General features: G+C 40.5%; 1 protein-coding gene across 1 annotated transcript in view; it reads right to left on the bottom strand.

Moving 5' to 3' along the window:
- LOC146661782 (uncharacterized) overlaps positions 1–25,354 on the bottom strand; it is a 517,204-nt gene that overhangs the window by 313,104 nt on the left and 178,746 nt on the right. Inside the window, exon 3 of the mRNA XM_085418261.1 lies at positions 11,735–12,331. Within this exon, the coding sequence (XP_085274387.1) occupies positions 11,735–12,331 (597 nt within the window). The remainder of the gene's footprint in view (positions 1–11,734; positions 12,332–25,354) is intronic.

Here is a 25,354-nt window from a genome sequence, read left to right as displayed (position 1 = left end):
AACAGTATCCCATATTCATATAAATATTATTGATATTATAACAAAAGCTGTCTCCACCACAATTGTCCCAAGTGCTTTTTTTAAAACAGGATTTTAAACCAGAGGATTTCCCTAAAGCTTAATTTTTTAAATATTTTGTAGACAACAACAGAATCATTTCAGAAAAACTCAAAATGACTGGTGTCAATATTATTTGCCCCACAAAAAAGGTCAAATATAAAAAAATATTGCAAATATTGCACAGTGAAAAGGCACTACAGCTCAGTTGTTCCCACTCGCCTTTGTCCTCCTGTTTCCCCTCCCTCTCCCCTCCAACGAAGAGTTAAACAGTTTGATGGCGTGTGGGACAAAGGAGTTTTTAAGCCTGTTGGTTCTTGACTTTGAGAGAAGCAACCTGTCGCTGAATAGACTCCTCTGATTATTTACGAGCATGTGCAGAGGATGCCCAGCATTTTCCATAATGTCCAGCAGTTTCTTTAATGTCCTTTTCTCTCCCACTATCACCAAAGTATCCAGCTTCATGCCGACCACAGAGCTAGCCTTCCTGATTCGTTTTTCCAGCCTGGATGAGTCCTTTGCTGTGCTGCTCCCCCAGCTGTTTCTGGTTCTGTTTTGGTTAAGTCCTAAGAAGTCCTGATTTTGAACTGTTGTAGTCCTGTTTTGAGGGGAGAGATGATGAATGGCCTTAAATGTGTACAAGAGTATTTTGAAATTGATACGATATTTGACCGGGAGCCAATGAAGCTGCTGCAGAACAGGAGTAATGTGGTGGATAGAAGGGGTCCTGGTGATGATACGGGCAGCAGAGTTCTGGACGCGTTGAAGCTTGTGGATGGATTTTTGAGTATAAAAATCAGAAATCCTGGGAAATGCTTGAATTCTAATGTCGTCTTTTCGAGGTTTGAAAAGTGTTTGAATTTCAGATGTGGTGCTTGAAAGTTCTTGAAAATGTAACTGTATTTCAAAAGCAAAATTTCCCCGCCTGGGCTGCCTTGCATCTGTTTCAAAGTGTGACCCCGCCCCTCCCTCGGACAGTCGGGGATGAGTGCGCTAACATACCTGCAGGTTGCTGTTTTAATGAGTGTTTGATGGAAAACAACAATGGCGAAGTTTGCTCTGTCCGGTCACATGATAGGTGAGTCCTAGTAAATAATTTTCCAGTATGTGTACGTTACACACGCTATTTTTTTTTTTTAAATTATGATTATTATTTTGCTATCAAACTCGCTGGAGAAATGATTGAAATGCACTGAGTGTGATGCAGTATGGCAGCGCTATTATGGAATATGCTGTGAAAAGCAAAGTTGTCACCAAGTACTGTTTATATTTGTGTGTATTGCTGCAGCTCTTTTGAGTATTAATTTGTGCCTTTGGGTGAAATAATGGTAATATGAGGGACTGATCTATATGGTCACAAAGAATAGCCACTTGTTTCTGTGCTACCAAAGTTCCCCGGCTTTCATTCAAAATGTGTTTATCACCAGCACCTACACATTAAACTACTTAAACAGTCAGTGCTGTTCTCCATGCCTGTCTGACTTGATGTTATTAGCACAAACACTTTAAAGATGATCATTTAGGACTTCAGCAATAATACAGACAGCAATGTAGTTAGCAATGAAACAGTTTTATTGGGAATTAACTTAAAAAACAAACAAACAAACAAACATCTGTCTCCTATTTTTTGTCACACAGGAAAGAAGCATCAATATCTGATGAGAAGACTTATTTCTTTATTTTTCATTTTTTTTTCAAGAGGAGAAGAATATCTCTAACAAGTTGATTTGTTCACATTTTCACATCTTAATTTTTAAGTGAAATGTGTATTTTGAGTTTATACACTATGTATTAGGGCTGGGCGATATGGCCTAAAATCCATATCGCGGTATAATTTGAAGCACGTGCGTAACGATATATATCGCGATATATTCTTTTCTTCTGTATAACGTATTTTCTACACTATAAGGCACACTTAAAATCCTTTAATTTTCTCAAAAATCAAGAGTGTGCCTTATGTATGAATTCTGGTTGTGCTTACTGACCTCGAACCAATTTTGGTGTGCAGAAATCTGTTAGAAAATGTTTTGATGGATCGTCAGAGCATTACGGCTGCCGTGGTGAGGAGCTTCGCGGAGCAATCTGGGTCCAAAACTCCGTCTGCTTCAAGTCCCAAAGTCAAACGAACACTGAGAGTTAAAAACGGTCTAAATTCTTTCATCTTTAATAAAATCATCAGCGTTGCTGCTTTACCAGGTGTAACAATTAAGTTTAACATCCAGGCATCCATGAAAACAGAAGTTATTGAATTTAACGGAGTTACAAGTTAGCAGGAAGTTAGCTCGCTAGTTTCCACCTAAACATTTCATACCATGTTCTGACTGAGAGATTAATGAAACTAATTAAAACGTACAGCTCTGCTACCACTACCAACATAAATGAAGACAGAAAACTAAACAGCAGTGGCGTTTGCAGGGTTACTGAAGTTGGACTACCTGGTATATAATGTTGTGCTACGTGATTGCTAGCAACACAGCTATGTTAGCATAACATTAGCACAGTGAAGCTGGAGGATGAACGCCAACTTTTTTTCCACTCGATAAAAGTTAACGTGAGGGATTCTGGTGGTCAGGGACAAATGCAATCGCATAGCAGGATGCTATACATGGGGCAAACTTAGGGTTGCCAACCATCCCTTAAAAAACGGAATCGTCCCGTATTTAGAAACAAAAGTACACGTCCCGTATTGAGCTAATAAGGGACGCACTTTGTCCCGTAATACAGTGAGAATCAAAAGTAGTCTATAAATGTTAATGGAATTAACGCTTTGTTTGAAAACATAATTCCCAGCCCCTCTCCTGCTTTGTGACCAATGAGCTGACAGCACACTTATGACAATTCGAGTATGACAATTCAGATTATCTCATTGGTCGAGGAAAGGTCGCTTGCGGAGAAAATACCGGAAGACAACAGATGACCACAACAACAAGCATGGCCAACAGGGAAACAAACGCCGACACTGCGGTGCACGTCTCGGATGACAGTACACCTAAAGCTGGGCAGACACTGCGATTTTTTTCAGTCACGTTATTCAGCTCTTGCTCAAACTGCACGATTGACTCGCAGGGATTAGAAGTTTGCAGGTCACGATGCAGGTCTCACACTATACGGCCCGATGCTCTGATGCAACCTGAGAGCTCACACTGTGCCAACATAACATGAAGGTTATAACAGAAAATCTGTCGCTCGCTCTCTCTGTCTTTCACTCACACAGACACACCACCACCATCAACTTTGCTAAATTGCTAATGAAAAACATGATCAGGCAGCTATGATTGAGCAGCAGTGTAAATCCAACTATTTTCACGGTTGTTGTGGTCGTGATAATTTTGTGATGCTACATCGAAAAGGCTCGGATGAGCTTTCCAAAGTTCTACAAGTGCCTCCATCACTTGTGTCCAGATCACACGCTGCACAGCCGTGCTGCGCCGTCTTTTTCACCGATGTTTACGTGTTTGCGCATGAGCAGTGTGAGCGGCTGTGGTGACACCCTCACGAGCGATTGATGATCGGGAGCTGGTCGTGAGGTGTTAATCGCTTCTCGTTACCCCACGTATACTACACGATGCACGATGAAGGCCAAAATCGGGCCGATCACCAAATCGGTCGCACGACTCAAAAATCGGCTCAAAATGGGCCAAAAATCGCACAGTGTAAGCCCAGCGTTAGAGCAGCAATGTTTGTTCCCCTCAGAGAAAGAAAAGAAAAAAGGCTGCAAAAGTACAGGGAGGACTGGGAAAAGGAAAACACCTGGCTGGGAAAGTGCACGATAACACCTATAAAGCGCACTGCACTGTGTGCCGGCGCACTTTTTCCATAGGCATGCTTCTAGTGGTGGGCACAAGAAGAACATGAGGGGCGTGAAAGCTCGGGGAACCCTTTACCAATTTTTTGTCCACCAGGCCACGGCAGAAGCAGATATGGTATGTAAACACTGGTTTGTTGTTTAAACCCTCTGGTTAAGGTTAATATGGGCATGTGCGGTGAATATCAGCGCTATGTGGCCAGAAGTGTGATAATATCATTTATTTTGTGTAATAAACAACTGCAAGGATGGATGATTACAACAAATAGATGAATAATACATAAAAGTAATACATAGATGAATAATGATGATGAGTTATGATGCGTAATCATGGGAACAAGTGGGTTTACAAACAGGAGCAGCTGATTAGCATTAGAAAAGCTGAAATAATACCTCAACTGAAGCCAATTGTACTAAATGCACTATATGTGCACTGTTACAAGAATATTTTTCGTTCTATTGCTTTCTATTAATTTATATAATTTTAAGTTAAGCAGGACAGAGTTCTTTTAAAGAAAGATTTACTTATATTCTCAAAAGTTAAGCATGACAGGCTTCTGTTTAAGAAAGAGACCTGTTTTACTGTGTTAATGTTGTCATTTTGAGCTAAAAATAAATGGCTAAATGATCATTTGTTTCCCATATGGTCATATCACAAAGAATATGCATCTGCTTAAATCAAATTCAAGTCAAATGGTTAAAAAATAATTTCACACACACAAAAAAAGAGCTACCACACTGGGAAGGGTGAAGACAACTGGGTTGCCCGGCCCTGGCCACGAGGTGTCCCTTATTTATTTTTCAGGGAGTTGGCAACCCTAGGCAAACTTCAGTCAGGAGAACAACTGAGATTATTCATCCACAATACGAGGTTAGTCATTAATATACTGCAACAATATGGGAATAGAACAGATGTGAGAGAATTCAACATTAATGATTCAATGTTAGGAAGTGGAGGAAGCGCAGTTTTTGGCTTTCCCCATATTTAAAAAGTGCTTCATCTCTTTGCTATGACTGCCGCCTGCCATAATTTGCAGATGATAATGGTTGTAGCCGCTGCGATGCTTTCGACCAAAACAGCCGCAGCTTGATGACATCATCAACTTGCGCTGTCGCGATAGAGCGGTATAGTCAAAATCTCTATCGTTGGCCAAATTTATATCATCGTATATCGTTTATATCGCCCACCCCTACTATGTGTATAAGGTGTGTTTTTCTATGTCCTAACAAAAGGGGAGCTAAGGTGTCTTTTCACATGGTCTTACTGAGGTGATGCTAATTGAAACATGCATTCTTTTCTTTTTTTGGCACGGGGGCTGGAAAAGCTTGAAAAGGGACCTTGAAAGTGCTTAAAAAGTGCTTGAATTTGACCCTGAAAAAGGCGTATGAACCCTGTAACTGTTAGATTTGATTTATTATTATTGAATATATTAGACAATTATAGAAATATATAATAGGAAACAGCAACAGGAAATATAAAAAAGTGCAGACCTGGTAAACATTTATTACTATTCAGGGCTCGCAAAATCGCTAGCCCGACGTCCCGGAGTTTGCAATATCTGCGGTCGGGCGACAAAAATCTATCTCAGCCTCGCCCGTCGGGCTATATGATAACCCGACAGGCGGGGCTGAGATAGATAGGGTTGGGCGATATATCGAGTTTTTAAAAAATATCGATATATTTTTATACGAGATGTAACATGTGACAATATCCTTTATATCAATATAGTTGTGGAGCCATAAGTTTGTCGCTCTTTCGTCCACTTTTGTCTTTATGCAACTTTACTCGACCTCGCCTCTCTCCTTCACTGAACACAACTCCCCCTCCTCCCCCATCGCTTCACCTGCAGGCAACGACAAGATGAACACAGCAAATCTCTGTTAACGAGTTACTGCGCATCGCCCTGTGCGTGGGGCTGGACAGCGTCAACGTGTTAACGAGCTAACCATGCTAACGGATTTTAGGCTGCCTAAAATCCTTTCATTCTCTCAAAACTTGACAGCGCGCCTTTTGTATGAATTCTGGTTGTGCTTGATCACCGCGAACCGATTTTATGTGGTACACAGCGCTCAGCAATCTGTCAAAAAATGTTTTAGTACGACTTTGGTGAGCTACGGAGCTGCACCGCTTGATGCATTGTCGGAGCATTACGGCTACCGAGGAGCCTCGCGTAGTAATACGTACTGTGCTTCAACGTAATATTACCGTATTGTGTGTGTATAAGGACCATAAATGGCACCTGTTAAGAGAAATGGTTACGAAATGGATTTCAATTATTTCAGGCGACTTCCAGGATAAAAGTGTTGAAGGACTGACTTACACTGTCTTTGTGTCTTTGTTTAGAAGCAGAGCGACACAGATGGATCCACTTCTCAACCCTGTCATCGCTGTGGTGGTGGGAAAGACTTTCGTTGTGACATCTGTGGAAAAACTTTCAGTTAGCAAGCCGGCCTAAAAATACATCAACGTAAACACACTGGAGACAAACTGAAATACTGCAAAGAATGTGGGAGAAGCTTCCCCACATCAGGTGACTTAAAACGACATGAACTCTTTCACAGTGGGGTCAAAAAGCACCTCTGTGATCAGTGTGGGTCATCTGCAGGTGACCTTAAAACACACAAACGAGTCCACACAGGAGAGAAACCATACAAGTGCAGACACTGTGACAAAAGCTTCTCACGTTCAGGTCATCGTAACGAGCATGAACGTACACACATGGAAGGAAACTACAGCTGTGAGCAGTGTGACAAGAGCTTCAGTAATCTCAGTTCATACTCTGCACACAAACGATCCCACGTTACTAATAAACTGTTTCACTGTTACCACTGTGCCAAAACATTCACTTCATCATCTGCTCTGTGCAAACATCAGCGCGATCACGCAGGGCTGAAATCTAGTGATGGGCAGATGAAGCTTCATGAAGCACTGAAGCTTTTCATCCAATTGGTTCACCCCAGCGCAAAGCTTCTTGAAGCTTCATTTGCTCTAGTAGGACATCTACTGGACGTAAAAATATTAGTTGGCATGAATTTGAAGAGTGTGGCCTTTTGCACACAGCCTGTAAATGTCAACAACAAAAGGAGTGTGTAAAACATCTATATTGTAGTGATCCAGTATACTGTGTATATTTATACTGGCAGTATGGAAAATGATTATTTGGAAATGCTTAAAATGGAAATGATCATTTACTGTGAGGTGAGGTGTGGTTGGGGTGTGGACAGTGGTTGTGCTTTTGTAACGTTGAGGTATGGACAGCTACACACTGAGGCTTTGAGCCTCAGTCCTGCCCACATTTTATTCTGTAAAAACTAAATTTTCACTGCTTTTATGACCTTTTTAGTGGGGAGAACATAGCTAGGATTTAATGATTTAACAAATCTTTTAAATCCTTTGTCCTCCACAATGCTAAATGGCTGGGAGTCCTCAATCACCATGCTAACCAGGTCTTCATCTATTTGAGATTGTTCTCCTGAGGAAAGACAACAAAAACAAAGCACAAATATAAATATCACACACGTAACTTATTACAGTTGTATAATATTGTTATATCATTTAGTAACATTACTGCATCCTATATTATCATTGCATTTGATGGCTCACCTGGTCTTGCTCCACAGTCGGTGTTCCTCTTATTCTCATGCAAAGCTCTGTAGTGCCTAAGCATGGATGAGGTGTTGTTGTTATATCCCAGCTCCCTGGCACATAGTAAACACTTCACCTTGTACAAAAGTCAAGACAGCTTAACATAAATTGTATTGCACCATCAGTATCATGAAAATACATCTTCTGTGGAAATTTACATACCTTGTTGGGAGGAATAAGATCAAAATGTTCCCACACAGGGGAGGACATCCTCCTCTTAGCTGGCTCCATTCTCTCTTGTTATGCAACAACCTCTGGTGATTAATATAAAAAAACAAGATTACCTTTCATGTGTTTCTGTTTAAGCTCAAATTGATTTGATGGTTGGAGGTTTTCTCAGTGTTCATCAGTCACTCTTGACCTGGTGTTATCATATGGTTTATCTGTTTTATATTTGGAAATGTGGGATTCAGTGTTCTCTCATCACAAACCTGTTTCTCTTGTGCATGAGTTTAAAGCTCGCGCTCCACCCCGCCGCTGCTCTCTTCTCCTCCACTTTTATAAAGAAGATCCACCCGAACAGTCAGGCGTCAGTGTAGGAGAGCAGAGTGAAAGTGGAAGAAAGACAAATTGCAGGTTTCTTTTGAAATGTTAAAAGAATGTTTCTCAGATCATTGTGTTAAATTGTCATAATCGCCGTGTTCTTTAAGACTATCAGCTCTACTCTAAACAACCCTGAAAGCCTCTGCTGACACATGTCATCAGTTCCTTTCTTTCTTTGTAAACAAGGTCGAGTCTGTCAGGTCAGCAATAGTACTTCCTACAGATGACCCATCAGTGTTTATTCCATGACTGTAAACATGTTTCCATTTGTCACTTCAGTCTTTACTCTGAAATACAGGAAATGACATCATGGCTCAAAATCTTTGTCGTTCAAACAATTCTTTATTTAACATCATTTTAACTTCATTTAAGAACTTTAATAAAATACATTCAATAAAAACTTGAGAACAGGAAACTGATTTTAACTCCAACCACTGAAAAAAAAGGTAACAACTGAACACAAACAGAAGAAGAACAATTTATAAAGATTAACATTGAACTACAGGAACAGTTTGATTCACAGCCTCATTTGAACTTTAACTTAAACTTAAGGAGAGCCGACCTGAACTCTGTGGAGCCTGATCTCCAGGGTTTTAAGTTGGACTCTGAAACCAGAGGATGTCTCTCTCTCTTCAGATTCACTCTGATCCTGTGATGGGAACGACTTCAGCCCTGCGTGATCGCGCTGATGTTTGCACAGAGCAGATGATGAAGTGAATGTTTTGGCACATTGGTAACAGTGAAACAGTTTATTAGTAACGTGGGATCGTTTGTGTGCAGAGTATGAACTGAGATTACTGAAGCTCTTGTCACACTGCTCACAGCTGTAGTTTCCTTCCATGTGTGTACGTTCATGCTCGTTACGACTACCTGACTGTGAGAAGCTTTTGTCACAGTGTCTGCACTTGTATGGTTTCGCTCCTGTGTGGACTCGTTTGTGTCTTTTAAGGTGACCTGCAGTGGTGAAGGATGACCCACACTGATCACAGAGGTGCTTTTTGACCCCACTGTGAAAGAGTTCATGTCGTTTTAAATCACCTGATGTGGGGAAGCTTCTCCCACATTCTTTGCAGTATTTCAGTTTGTCTCCAGTGTGTTTACGTTGATGTATTTTTAGGCCGGCTTGCAGACTGAAAGTTTTTCCACAGATGTCACAACGAAAGTCTTTCCCACCACCACAGCGATGACAGGGTTGAGAAGTGGATCCATCTGTGTCGCTCTGCTTCTAAACAAAGACACAAAGACAGTGTAAGTCAGTCCTTCAACACTTTTATCCTGAAAGTTGCCTGAAATAAAGAGCATCTCTGCAGACGTCCAATTACATTTTACTGTTTCAATTAACACACTCAGTTTACTGGGCTACAATAACTACAATACTACCACCATAATACTACAGCAATACTTATTTAATATTACAGTAACATCTGACTTACACTTAAGTACTACCATACTACTGTTTTTAGGGTACCCATGGTAAACTACTGTAACACTGCAATAATACTGATTTAATACTGCATTAATAACACTGTAATTGTGCAGTTATAACACTGAGCTGACCGGGATACAAGAAAAACACTATTACCCCCAATGACACTGCAATTATAACATTAAATGGGTATTTTAACACTAATGTTTAAAAGTACTAAAGCTATAAGGAAGCAATGATACTACAGCTACAATACTACAATACCATTACGTAGAGCAGGGCGATATGACCAAAAATATTTATCACAATATAGATTTGAAAATTGCGATAACGATATAACTGACGATATAATTGACACTAGAGAAAATACTTTACAACTCCACAATTTTATTAGTGCAAAAAACCCCATCAATGTATTTTCACTTAAACAAGCAGCTGTTTTTTACATTAAAGTTATATAAAAATGTAACAGTGCAAATTCCTCGCTGACAGTTTAACCAAAAGGCATTTCCAGTGGAAATTGGCCGACATATCCTCAGCATAACCATGTATAATATCCACAAAACTTTAAAAGAGCTTATACACACACAATACGGTAATATTATGTTGAAGCACCGTACGTATCACTCCGCGAGGCTCCTGCCTACGACAGCCGTAATGCTCCGACAATCAGTGTTGCTAACTTAGCGACTTTGTTGCTATATTTAGCGAGTTTTCAGACCCCCTTAGCGACTTTTTTTCCTAAAACGCGACTAGCAACAAATCTGGCAACTTTTTCTGGCGTTATTAGAGACTTATTTATGACAACTTTTTAACGTGAAAGCGCGTATCGCTCTTACTCTCAATGAGCAGCGGGTGCTGCGGTGGGCACCTCGCCCGTGCAAAAGCGTTCACAGGCGGAGGATAGTCCTCCCCCAGCTGGTTTCAGGGCAGGGCTCCCGCACTGACTGTCAGTCAGTTCTTCTTTTACTGTTATGTTGTTTTGTGGACCACAAAGTTTAAAACTACTTATGAACACACAAAAACACAAAGTAACTCCACCAGAGTGCCTGTTTCGGGTCACTTTTGCCGTCCAAGCCAAGGACGGATAAAGGGTTGGAATTGTGACATTAAAAAAACAATAATTGCTAGAAGAAATTTAATTTGTAGTTCTAAATAAATTCTAAATGCATTTAAGACGTTTTTTACTGACTTTATGTCTCTTCCACAATGTTATTTCTCTCTCCAACAGCGTAGGTTAGAATTACATTAGCATGACCAATTATGCAAATTAGGCGATGACATCATTTAGCGACTTCTAGCGACAACCAATAGCGATTTTCCTTACTGAGGAGTTGGCAACACTGCTGACAATCCATCAAGTGGTGCGGGTTCGTAGCTTAGCAAAGTCGTACTAAAACATTTGACAGATTTTCGAGCGCCGTGTACCACATAAAATTGTTTCGAAGTCAGTAAACACAAACCAGAATCCAAACATAAGGCACACGGGATTATAAGGGGCACTGTCGATTTTCAGAAAAATCAAAGGTTTGATTTTAAGTGTGCTGTATTTACCAAAAAAAACGGTAATAACGACGGTCTGCTGGCATGCTCTACCAAAAATAGTGCTTTGTTGTGTATCTGACGGACGAAAGCTAAACCAGTTCCACACCACTGTCGTTGCAGCATTTTTACAAACCAATTCTGGTTCATCCGTTTCATTCAACGATTCGCTTTCGCCCTTGTCATTCTCCGTCGCCGCCGTGCCTTTTTCGCCATGTGCGTATGAAAACAAAGGCACTGTTGCATGCGCGTTTTACCCATATTCTATCGCGATATTTCATTTTCTTGTCGTTGCCCAACATTATACCGGTATTACAGTGAACGGTATGATATGGCCCAGCCCTACCATTACGTAACGATACAACTTTGTTAACCATAAGAGAAGATTACTGAATGGTTTGGTTTTGTACTTAATTTGTTTTATTTTATTCCATTTACACCTGACAGAGGAATGAGGCCATTTATGCAGAAATAATAACACCATGATATACCACGAAGGTGCCTGAAGATTAAATAACAGCAACATTGCAATTTTCAGCATTTTTAGTTTTTCATGATCGTGTAAACGAAACTTATAACTGAAATGAAAACCTGAATAATGGCTCAGAGCTACTCTTCGGTGCAGTAGAAGTGCTAACATGCTAACACCATTTAATGAGCACACTTGTTCCAAACAGTCAGACTGAACTTACAAGATAAAAATAAAAATACAAACCTCACAGTAACTGCACTTGTAGAGTCTCTTTCTGGTGTGGATCTGTTGGTGTTGTCTCAGGTACTGTGGAGTTTTAAAAGTCTTCTCACACAGGTCACATTGATAAGGTCTCTCCTCAGTGTGGGTAAACATGTGGCTTTGTAAGTGTGCGTCTGTTGTAAAGTATTTGCCACACTGATCACACCAGTACACATCTTCTCCGGAGTGAATGCGTAGGTGTATATTTCGGTACCCTAGCCGGCTGAAGGTTTTTCCACAGATGTCACAGCTGTATGCCTTAACTCCAGAGTGGGTAACTAGATGACTCTGTAAACTGCTACTGTGAGTAAAAGCTCTGCCACACTGATCACAGCTGTAAGCTTTAACTCCACTGTGGACGACTTGGTGTCTTTTCAGGGCTTTCTTCCAGGCAAACGACTTTCCACACAAGTCACAGCTGAACGGTCTCTCTCCAGTGTGGATGAGCTGATGTTGTTTTAGTTTAGACTTCAAAGTAAAATCCTTCCCACACTCGTCACAGGTGTTTTTTTTCTCTCTTTTTCTTCTGTGAGGTTTGTCGGCCTCCTGAGAGCGCTGACTTCTCGGTCCACGTTGGTCCTGCAGTGACAGAGATACAAACAGAGGCAGTGAGTGAAATGCAGTCATTAAACAAACTGAAGCTTCAAACTCCCTCCATTAACACTAGTTTTAAACCTGAAGGTGGAGTGTGGCACCAAACACCTTAAAGGTCTCTTATCCCCACCTACTGGTAGTAGTAACACATTACATCCAACCTGGTGTTAAAGATAATTAATCATTGTTCAAACACTCTAAAATCATGCCCATCTCTCCTGCTTGTACACAAATATTAATGCTAACACACTCATAGTAATAAATGTTTACCAGGTCTGTACTTTTTTACATTTCCTGTTTGTTTCCTATTATATATTTCTATAATTGTCTAATTTATTCGATAATAATAAATCAAATGTAACAGTTACTAGCTTGGTTCAGTGAAGGATGATGTCAGAGTCTGACTGTAACCTGACGTTTTTTTTTACTTTTACTCGCTACATTAAAAAAAAAAAAAAAATCTGTATTTTCTACTCCTTACATTTTCAACACAGGCTTGTTACTTTTGGTTTAAGTCATTTGAGGGGAGTTATTTCATCACTGCGGGCTTCAAAGATCAAATTGATTTGAGCCTAAACAGTAACACATGAAATCCAATCCTGCATCATACACCAGGCTGTGTGGTAAAGTCCTATAAATGGAGCATGTAACAATCACTGTAACACAAACCGTAAATTTTATCTGAGTTTAAAGGTTTAAATCACCATCAATTTCATCCTTCTATGATTCAGAGTTTGGTGACATCCTTATCATACAGAGTTCCGTTGGCTGAGTTGGGAAAAAGTTCTCAATAGTTTTTGAGCTCAGCAAGGAAATCTGTCAGTTCATGGTGTGAGATTATTATATTATCTTATGCCACGTTATACCCCTAATTAAAGATAGTGAAATTATTACGTAGTTTTAGTTTGCATTATTCTCCTGACTTCGAAGAAGGTGACAACTATTACAGTTATTAAACTGATTTGTATTACATTAGACTGCTGATTTATTGTGAATGAGTGATATTGTTTTAGATTAGATTAGATAGAACTTTATTAATCCCTCGGGTGGGTTCCTCTGGGAAATTCGATTTCCAAAAAAGCACAGCACCGACAGAAGTTACAGAGTTACAGAATATTATATATATATATATATATATACACACACACACACACACACACACACACACACACACACACACACACATATATATAAATACAGAGACAATATAAATAAAATATACGAAGGGGATAAATAGAATAAATAGGAACAAAAAATAAAAATACAAGTGAATTGCACATTTCAAGTATTGAGGTCTATTGCACTGTTGACTATTTACAAAAGTATTGCACAAAAGGTATTGCACAGTGAAGTGAAGAGGCACTACAGCTTAGTTGTTCCCCCCTCCTTTGTCCTCCTGTTTCCCCTCCCTCTCCCCTCCAGAGAGGAGTTAAACAGTCTGATGGCGTGTGGGACAAAGGAGTTTTTAAGTCTGTTAGTTCTTGTCTTTGGGAGAAGCAACCTGTCACTGAACAGACTCTTCTGGTTGTTTATGGCCGTGTGCAGAGGATGCTCAGCATTGTTCATAATGTCCATCAGTTTCTTTAATGTCCTTTTCTCTGCCACTGTCACCAGAGTGTCCATTTATGATGCATTATACTGCTGAGGTATAAAAATACTGTTTTCAGAGAGTCATGGCCTTATTTGTCTGATTAGAAGAGAACAGAGCATACCGGAGAGGTTTTCTGCCCCATCTCATCAGGAGGAGATAAAACAGGGAGCCAAGGCCGTCACTTAGGCGCCGTAAGAGAGAAAGAATGTGAATGTTTAGGTTTTATGACTAGGTGGAGGGAGGCTGAAGCTATAAGAATGTGAGAAACACTCAGACGCTTCGAGATCAGGCGGACACCCTCCCGCGCTCATCTCCCCTCCGGATGGTTTATGCTCAAAAGTGTTGAATTGTATGGAATAAAAGATTGTTGATTGAGCATTTATACACCGAGTATTGTCCTTCCTTCAGCCCAAAGATCAAAAGAATTGGGAGATTTAACAATGGACATGACATGTATGATGCAGTGAAGGCATTTCAAGTGAAGCTGTCACAAATGCACCAGTGCAACCTGTCTCACTTTCCCTGTTGCCAAGTAATGTTGAACCAAGTCGGCGCACTTTGCTGATAAACTGAGCGCACTGAGTTCGCGGCGCTTTGGTGACTGTGAAGCACAAAAAGAGAATTTCAAGCTTCTTCTTTACGTGGAAACTGCACCTGTGCAGATTCAGATGGAGCTGCAGTGTAATGGTACACTCAAGGCAAAGTACGACACTGAATGGCCTGCACAGTTTATTAGTTCCATTCCTGCAGCAATGCCCCAGCTCCGTCTACATGCAGCTCCAACCTTGTGTATGTTTTCATTTATTTTTCTGGGGTTTTTTGCAGCATGTTCATATTTCTAACTTGCATAATTTTGACAGGATATATTTTTATGAAGATCAAAACATTTAAAGTTAAAGTTGATTTTTTAAGTTTATTTATTCTGGAATAATATTCTTGTCTGTTTTTATTCATATTTCTATTTAAAAACATGGTTTTAGTGTGTTCAATAAATGTTTATCTTGTTTGGCCCGCGACCTAAAGTGTGCCTTGAGTTTTGCTCCCTGTGCAGTTGAGTTTGACACCCCTGGTGTAGAGGATGGAAATCAGCCAGGACAACTCATGAAACATCTGCAGACATCTGGTTGAATTCAGTTGTGTACATCCACAGAGAGCAGCAGGTCAGCTGATCACAGCCTGTACATTAAGAACATCGACTGGAGCTCTCAACAGAAATGATTGTGAGCTGTGACTCTTTTCCCCACACTGAGCCACTACAGCTGATTTTAGGGTTGAATCCTGCTGAATCCCACTTTAACCTCTTCCCTGCCCATTTTCCTCTTTAGAGGCAAAGTCACCCTCTACAATGTAGGCATTGTATTATTACATGAATATTACATTACATTAATATAGCACAAGGTTCAGTTAGTTTTGCATAAAATATATATCAGTACTTCATCTTTTACCCCTTTAAGACCTACCATAGAACCAAGTTTGTCAGAGCTTATGTTTATATTTTTACTAGAGATGGCACGATACCACTTTTTTATGTCCGATACCGATACCATAAATTTGGATATCTGCCGATATCGATATGAATCCGATATAGTGTATTTTTTAATCAACAGAACTGTTTTTTTTAAAATATCTTGCTGCTTTTGTATAAGTTCATACTCAAGTTAAAAAACAAAACACTAAAGCTATTCTGTTATACCTGTATGCAAAAAATACACAGCACCCAAATATTTCATAGTTCACTAATAGTGATCAATCTAATACACTTAATCCTACTCCATCCTCCCTATTCTGGTATTTTAAAGAGTAAGTAACCTAAATAATAGGGCTCTAAAACTCTAAAAAAAAAATAGATAGGGAATCACCCACCCTCCACCTCATGATGCTTAATCAACATAATCAACTTTAATTTGATGCAGTGTGAAAAAAGATTCACAGAAATCAATTATTTTTCAAGAATAATTAAATAGATTCAACATCTTTCTTCAACAGAACTGCAGACTGCACAGATGGTGCCTTCCCAAAGGAAAAGTACTATAGCTTACTAGGGTATATTAGACTTAATAATTACTATATACAGTCATGGACTTCTATGCATTTTACATCAGATTAAAACTTTGGGTGTAAGATTCAGATAATTATTTAATAAAAGCTAGACATTTTAAATGAGAATAAGAAAGAAAAGTATGTCTTGGTGCCCACCTTTTCCCTGTTAAGGACGCCTCTGTCAGTGCGCCCCAGGGCAGCTGTGGCTACAATGTAGCTTGCTATCGTCAGTGTGTGAATGGGTGAATGACTGAATGTAGTGTAAAGCGCTTTGGGGTCCTTAAGGACTAGAAAAGCGCTATACAAATGCAGGCCATTTACCATTTACCATTTTTAATGCCCTATCGGCCCCCCTGGCTAAACTTTGCTAGATCCGCCCCTGCACAGTTACCAGCCGTCAGCTAGAAAAGGATCCTGGTGTAGAAAGTAATATTAAATAAATTCTAACAACAGCTTATCAAGGTTAAACGTGCTGCTGTTGTTCAGCTGCTGGTTTCCTCTTTCTGGCGCAAAGTGGGCAATAAACAAACAAGAGAGACGGACTCGCGACAGAAAAGCCGATCAGCTGATCATTAATCAGTTTCATGACTGAAGTAGCAGCAGGAGAGGGAGGGGGAGAGAAGAGGCAGTCGCTCCATATATGTTCCATCGTGGGAATGCTTTACAAACATTCAGAGATGAACTTACACACTTGCAAAACGGAGCATTCCTGCTCCAATAGGCCTTAAAGGGTTAATGGAGTATTTCTTAACACTAGTATCTGTCACCTTCTTTGTCGAACTCATTGTTTTCTCTGCAGTGGCTGAGCTGAGTCCACGTAGCTTAAATGTTCCCCTGCTGCTCCGTCAGACTCTTCTCCTCCTGCTGATCAGCTGGGACACAAAACAGAACTTTGTTAGGCTCCACACTGCACTGAAGAGTCAAAGTGTCTCATATGTTCATCTGAGAGCACAAACAACAAATTTTAGCTCTCCTGGGTGGGCAACTTGTTTAAAACATACAAAGGTTTGAGCACCGATACCAAATTCAGCAGTATGGCACACCAGTACCAGGAGAGCAATTCCTCTTTAAAAAAGGCCCTGGCAAAGAACGAAAACAGAACAATCAATGGATTACAATGGAGAGTACAGTGTTTCCCAACCACTGTGCCGCGGCATATATACGTGTGCCGTGAGAAATGATCAGGTGTGCCGTAGTGCCACTGCACTACTTTCAAGCATTCTGCAACCTGTTCTCTAATGTGTGCCTTCCTCCTCTTTGTATATACTCCTCTTATATGTTATTTATTCTTACTGTCTTACTATTTATATTGTTTTCCATGCACAGTTGGTGTGGAGCACCCACAATTTAGTTGAATATGTACAAAGACAATAAAAGACTATTCTATTCTATTTTAAAAACTCTGGAGTACTTTTAAAACACAGATCCCCTCTTAGGGTTCGAGGCTGTATTTGTTTTAAAAATGAATCTCTGGTATCTCTGGTCTATCATTATTATTTTGCTAACAGTTAATCAGGCTCATTTACTGAATACTGATCAGAATTTATCAAATTATCTTTGAAATGATTCTAACAACAGGCCTCTCAGAGTGAGGCCAGTTTTTACAATCACATGCCCTGTGGGCTGACACAACTTTGCGCTGATAAGACAAAGGCAGCTGTGTTTTAGCCAGGAATACATTTATTTTTACCTTTCTTTTAAATTGATTTCATTATAGCACTTTTACCGCCAACATATTTGGATTTTTTGGCGCTGGAAGTGACCTTATATTGATGATGGCTGGCATTAGCTAGCTAGCTAGCTTGGATAGCACGCTGCATTCAAAAACTATGCAGGTGCCACACAGTGACAGAGATGCTAACTAGCGCTTAGTAACAGACTAATAAAATAATAGAAACTCTGATTACACTTAGCTAATTTAAAAGCTTTCTTCTAATAATAACACTGTTTTCTTCTCTGTGTTTCATTAGCATTTGTTAATATTTTCTTGTAAATTAGTTTATAGCAGCTTGACTTGATGTAGAGGCTTTTTCTTTCAACTGGTTCACAAATAACTGACAACAGAGACCGAGGAGAGCAACAGAAAACTTCACTCAGGAGCTAAATTCAAGATTGACTGAACTCAGATCAAAGTTACCTTAGTGCTTCACTTTAGATGAGGAAGAAAAATAAACTAAAACACAAACGCAATAAAGCGGGAACTCCGCGGCTTCTTCTTCTTTTGGGGTTTTTCTTTGGCGGTTAGAGCTTTAAGGTGCATTACCGCCACCTGCTGGACTAGATGGTTCTTAAACGAAACTAGAGATTTAAAAGTAATTTAACAAACAATAAAAACAAAGTCAAAATGTGTCAGTGTGTTATATTCATGAACATAAACATCAGATGGCTTCAGCTTACCCTTACTCCCATTTATTTAAGAGGTTTTGCTCTCTGCAGGGCGCCACAGTAAGTAAGTATGTGTAGTTTTGCCTGATTTAATAAAGGTTACACTGACTCACTTCTCTATCAGCAGATCCAAGTGTAGCCATAATTTCCCAGGAGGGTACTTGGGTTTGGAGTCTCAGCACAGTTTTCAGATTTAATTAATGGGCTTGAGTACAGCCTGATAATTACAGGCATTCAAACTGCCTGTAATTCTATGGCATTCTGTCTCTATGAAGACATTAGATCTTACATATTTCTTGGTTAAAACCACATTCAACTACTTAACAATAAGCCTGCAGCTGCAATGTGGAGGCAACTAAGAGTTTTGATAAATTTTCCAAAAATCTCATCCAATTAATTCTCCTTTACAGATTGTATAACTTTCACTTTTTACAATAAGAATTCTCCAACAAATGTTTAGAAGAAAATGATTTTTCTTTCATTTGTTTTGATACTAACTGAAACCACAAAGTTCCAGTTTCACACCCCAAACTAACCAACTGTAATGATTATTTTCATCAGCACAATAGTTTTCAGTTTTCAATTTCACATTGGTCTATATTCCCCACATCCTGTCATGTCCTTATCCTTGTTAGGAATCAGAGAAATGAATATAATCAATTCATTAATTGAATTCCACGCTTGTGTTCATCCACAGCAGCTGGACAATAAAGTTTATTGTGACCCTGATACTGCAGCAGAAAAGACTTTTCTGCTCCAACTTTCTGCGAGCAAACGCTCAACTTCTCCCAGCGTGTTGAGCTAATGATTAGTTGGTGTTTTTCTCCAAACACTCTTCTCTCAATGTGTTCACAATAAACTGTGAACAAATACCGAGGAGAGCAGCAGAAGACCTCATTCAGGAGCTAAACTCAAGATTAACTGAACTCACATTAAAGTTTGCTCGGTGCTTACCTTTAGATGAGCCCACAAACCACGAGACACTCTACTGTGGCAACACCACCAGTTTATAAAGAAAAAGAGACGACAGAGAAAAGTTGTTTTGAATGACTAGCCTGTGTGTGATCGTGCATGGCCTGGGTCCTGCGGGACATGGTCATGGAGGCAGGTGTTCTTGGGCGCCTGGGACAGGCTCGTACAAAGGGATGGTCGGCCACTAGTGGAGTCAGCTGCCCCTGGCCTGTGGTTCTCCGTGATTCTCAGCCTTCGTCTGGGGGAGCCCCATCTGGGCTCCTGGGGGCCATTATTGCAGCTTCCCGCCCTCATCATCAAATACAATTGTGACAAAGACACACACTCATACTCTCTCTCTCTAACAGACAGGCCACAAGATGCTTGATGATTTATGTATCTGTGGATTTATCTCACATGTGCAGCGGTTGTCGATACATTGAGTTTTTCTATTTGTAAAACATATTCGGAAAAAATAAATCAAGAAACACAGTGAGACGTAGACTGTGACAACACGAGCTTGACACGGTGTCTCATATTTTGACTGTGAGTATAGAGGATTGTAGCTCAAGTTAACATGGAAAGATAAGAGGTCTAAAGTCTCTAAAACTTTTGGACGTTCAGTCTCTGACAGAAGGTTTGGAGACAAAGTGTCATGGTCCTGGGTCGTTGACCCAGCGTTTTGTGTTTTGTGATTATTTCCCTCTGTTCTAGTTATTCTGTGTCCTCCCCCCTTGTGTCCGGTTCGGGTTCTAGATTTCCTGGTTTGTTCTGAAAGTCTGTGTCTGTTGTCATTGTGTTCAGCTTGTGTCCTCCAGTCATCATGTGTATTCAGATCAGCTGTTCTTCCCTCCTGTGTGCGATTACCTGATTACCTTGTGTGTGTGTATATATAGTGGGTGTCGGTCTGTGTTCGTTGTCGGCTCGTCTGCGTTCTATGGTGTTCCTGTCTCTGCGTCTCTCTGCCCCGCACCCCTTTTGTATGGTCCCAGGTTTGTCACTTAGTTTCTCCCAGTTTAGGTTTCCGTTTGTAATTACTCATGCTTCATTGCCTGTTTTTGCCACTACCACCCTGTAAATAAACGTCACTCGTATCATCAGTTTGCTGCATTTTGGGTCCTCCTTTTCCTCCACACCACACGGCTCCCTCCGCCAGCCGTGACACAAAGTTAGTTTTGAATTTGTGAAACAAATATTTTATTTACAGTTTCTCATACACAAGGCAGATAATATTCTTCATGTACATTATTTTTTACAAATACTGGAAGTACAACAAACTGAAACAAAACACATTTTCATGAATTCATCTCTTAATGTTTTATACAAAACTTCTGAATGTGTTCTCTCTGATTTCCCAGTATGTGTTTTGGATCGACTAAAATGTATTTACAATAGCCAGAGTCGACTGAATCCAAATATTTCTTAAATCCAAATTCACCCCCCATTTACTGGAAGAGATCAGGGTAATTTGAATTCTCCAACCTTATAAACCTTTTCTCGAATTTCAAATCTAGTTTGTAAATTTGCCGGTAAAAGTTTAGTAAAAGCTTTATACAAAATTATGGATGTATTGTAATTAACCAGATCCTGGAATTTAAGTAACTTTGCCTGAAGAAAGAATTTGTGAGTATGATCTAGATAACCAGCCTTGTGAATAATACGCAGTGCTCGTTTCTGTACTGTGACTAATGGATTAGTTGTATTTTTATATGTATTTCCCCACAATTCCACACAATATGTAAGATATGGAAGAACCAGGGTACAGTACAGAGTACGAAGTGCTTACCCTTACTCCCATTTAAGAGGTTTTGCTCTCTGCAGGGCGCCACAGTAAGTAAGTATGTGTAGTGCTTTATCAAGGAATTGTTTCACTTTGTTCAAAACTGCGAGGCTTCTGGAAATTTTGGTTTTTATGTGTCTGACGTTGTCACGGTCTGGCTGGCAGACCGTGGGGATGTGGGGAAAGGAGGACCCAAAACGCAGACTTTGCGATGCAAACAGTGCTCTTTATTTACAGTGAAAAGGCTGTAAATACAATAACTCCCCGTTGCTCCCTCGAACCCCGTGTGCGTGCTTCCCTCCGATATCTGTGCTTGTGCTCCCCGCTGTTGTGTTTCCGCACCCCCGTGCGTGCTGCCTCTCCGGACCACTCCTCCTGTAGGGAAACCAGAGACGCAGCCGTCAACACTAACCCTCGGCGGGCATATACGCACAGCACAGACCTAAGCTAACACACACTGACTTGGTAAGATAACTCAATGATCCCGCGTCGGTGGGAGCTCCAAGACTCTCCTAAGTAGCTCCCCCGACGAGCCCTGATCAGCGGCAGGTGTGTGGCTTCGGGTGTGGCCAGTCCCTCCGCAGGGCCATACCCCTCAGGCCTGCAGGTGGCCGAGCTCCATCCTCCAGGCACACCCGCAGACATACACACCCATACCCATCGAGAGCAAGCAGAAACAGGAGCCTGCAGTGCTCCGGGCTCCACCTCCTGCAATTTCATAACCATTTAATTTATACATTTAAAAGCTGAATTTAATTTCTACATTAAGAAACAAAGCATGCTACGTTTGTGCTGATTTGAACAGCCAGCAGGCCACAGCCAGCAGACCCAGCCAGGCTCCACCATCAGCCAGTAGGCCACATCCAGCAGACCCAGCCAGGCTCCACCATCAGCCAGCAGGCCACAGCCAGCAGACCCAGCCAGGCTCCACCATCAGCCAGCAGGCCACAGCCAGCAGACCCAGCCAGGCTCCACCATCAGCCAGTAGGCCACAGCCAGCAGACCCAGCCAGGCTCCACCATCAGCCAGCAGGCCACAGCCAGGCTCCACCATCAGCCAGCAGGCCACAGCCAGCAGACCCAGCCAGGCTCCACCATCAGCCAGCAGGCCACAGCCAGCAGGCCACAGCCAGGCTCCACCATCAGCCAGCAGGCCACAGCCAGGCTCCACCATCAGCCAGTAGGCCACAGCCAGGCTCCACCATCAGCCAGCAGGCCACAGCCAGCAGGCCACAGCCAGGCTCCACCATCAGCCAGCAGGCCTAGCCAGGCGCCATCATCAGAAATTCCGCTTCCGGGTCCCTCGTGGTGGCCGCCTCGTGCTCTCGCTTCAGTATGCCACCCAAGAAAGGCCCAACACCAGAGGAGGTTGAGGACATTAAAACCTCCCTCGGAGCGCTGTGCGGAGACGTGGCCGCAGTCAGGGCACAGCAGGAGCTGCTTCTGGGGCTTCTGGAGGAGGTAAAACAGCTACGCCTCCAAAATGCCGAGAAGGACAGACGGATCATGGATCTCGAGCGGCGGGTGGATGAGCTGGAGCAGTACACCCGTACGAACGACGTGGTCATCAGCGGTATTAAAATCAAGCCGCGCTCGTACGCGCGCGCGGTGGCCGGGAACGTCGGGGAGCCCAGCGACGAGGAGACCCGCTCGGTAGAGCAACATGTGGCGTCCTTCCTCCAAAGCAAGGGGATAGAGATGGACCTGGAGCACATAGAAGCATGTCACTCACTGCCCAGGAGGAGTGACAGACTGCCGGCCATCATTATGAGATTTGTCAATCGGAAGAACAAGGTCGCACTGCTGAAACAAGGACGCAAACTGAAAGGCACGGACGTTTTCATTAATGAGCATCTGACACGAAAAAACGCAGACATCGCGAGGAAGGCAAGGCAACTGAAGAAGAACAGTAAAATACAACATACATGGGTAACAAACTGTAAGATTTTCATTAAGCTAAACGGGACACCAGAAGAGGCAAAAGTACTGATAGTGAGGAACATGGAGGATCTGGACAAGTATAACTGACACCAATGTATCAATTACACCAGGAAATGACATGGACACGTTGAAATTAGTTCTTCAACAGAAAGTAATTGATCTAGATTGTGAATATAAGGAGCATAATATAATAGATCCAGAAATAGATTCTGAAAGTAACTTTCTCTCTTCTTTTGTTAAAAATTGTAATTATTTCACTCAGGAACAATATGAAAAAGAAATTAACCTAGACGGGAAGCTCTCATTAATTCACTTTAACAGCAGAAGTATGTACTCTAATTTTGATTTCATTAAGGACTATTTGCAACAATTTTCTCGCCCCTTTAGTGTTATAGCCATCACTGAAACTTGGTTCAATGTCGATAAAGGAATAGATTTTTGTTTGAATGGATATGATTTAAAATACATGAATAGATTAAATAAGGCGGGCGGCGGGGTTGCTATATATGTTCATAACTCTATAAAATATAATGTTGTAACAACTATGTCTATGGCTATTGATGGAATTTTGGAATGTTTGACTATTGAGATTATGAATGAAAAAAAGAGAAATGTTATAATAAGTTGCATATATCGGACACCCAGTTCAAGTATTGACACTTTTAATGAATGGATAGAAAAAACGTTTGCTTCGGTGAACCAAAAATTACTATTTATCTGTGGTGATTTTAACATTGATTTGCTAAATCCAACAAGGTTAAAAGCCATTGATGACTTTACTGACACGATGTACAGCTTATCACTATATCCAACAATAACAAAGCCAAGCAGAATAACTTCACATAGCGCCACTATTATTGACAACATTTTTACTAATGTCATGGATTTCCAAATTAATAGTGGTCTGCTTGTCTGTGATATAACTGACCACTTACCAGTTTTTACTTTGTGTGACTGTGATTTAAAAAAAATAGATACCAAGATCATGATAGCAAAGCGAACAATAAATGAAGAAGCAATTCATGCCTTCAATTTCGATTTAGCACAACAAGATTGGAGTTCGGTGTATGAAGAGTCAGATGTGGACAAGGCTTATGATAATTTTCTAGATATTTTTACTATGTGGTACAATAAACATTGTCCTGTAAACGAACACATGACAAAGAAAAAAAAGATAAAAAGTCCTTGGCTCACAAAAGGAATTATTAATGCTTGCAAAAAGAAAAACAATCTGTATAAACAGTTTATCAAAGTAAAAACAAAAGAAGTGGAACAAAGATATAAAGCATATAGAAATAAATTGACTGATATTATAAGAACGAGCAAACAACTTTATTATAGAAGAAGATTATATGAAAATAAAAACAATATAAAAGGAACTTAGGATGTGTTAAACAACTTAATTAAACAAGGATCTTCTGGAACATCATATCCTGAATATTTTACTGATGCAAATGGTGAAAATCACAACATGAGTAATATTGTCGATGGGTTCAATAAATTCTTCATAAATGTTGGCCCTGAACTAGCAGCGGACATCCCGTGTCATAAAAATGAAAATATCAGTAATATAAAATCAAATCCCTTTTCACTGTTCCTCTCAGCTACAAATGAGCAAGAAGTAATAAATATCACATTAAAATGTAAAAGTAAGTCTTCAATGGATTATCATGACATAAATATGTCTGTAGTTAAACAGGTTATTCTGAATATTGCTAGTCCCTTAACATATATCTGTAATTTATCATTTCAGTCCGGTTGTTTTCCAAAAAAAATGAAAATTGCGAAAGTAATACCACTATATAAAAGTAATGACAAACACAGTTTTACCAATTATAGGCCTATTTCTCTACTGCCTCAATTCTCAAAAATTCTAGAAAAACTTTTTAATTCAAGATTAGAAAAATTCCTTGAAAAACATCAAATAATAAATGTTGGTCAGTATGGTTTCAGAACGCAAAGAACCACTTCAATGGCGATAATTGAGGCAGTAGAAGAAATTACTGATGCACTGGATAAAAATAAATATGCAGTTGGTATTTTTGTTGACCTCAAAAAGGCCTTCGACACAATCAATCACTCAATTTTACTGGATAAATTGGAAAGATATGGTATTCGAGGGAAAGCTGGTAACTGGTTAAAAAGTTACCTAACAGGTTGGGAACAATATGTTAGCATAAGGCATTACCATTCAGAGAAACTTGGTATTACATGTGGTGTTCCCCAAGGGTCAGTGTTGGGACCAAAACTTTTCAATGTATACATAAATGATATTTTTGATGTTTCTCAAGTACTTAAACTCATACTGTTCGCAGATGACA

The sequence above is a fragment of the Rhamphochromis longiceps genome, linkage group LG9 (assembly GCF_057381845.1).
Source record: "Rhamphochromis longiceps isolate RC_006_pf linkage group LG9, R_longiceps_female_GT1.1, whole genome shotgun sequence".
Classification (NCBI taxonomy): Eukaryota; Metazoa; Chordata; class Actinopteri; order Cichliformes; family Cichlidae; genus Rhamphochromis; species Rhamphochromis longiceps.
Note: the sequence above shows the minus strand (reverse complement) of the source record. Positions and strands in the feature narration are given on the sequence as shown.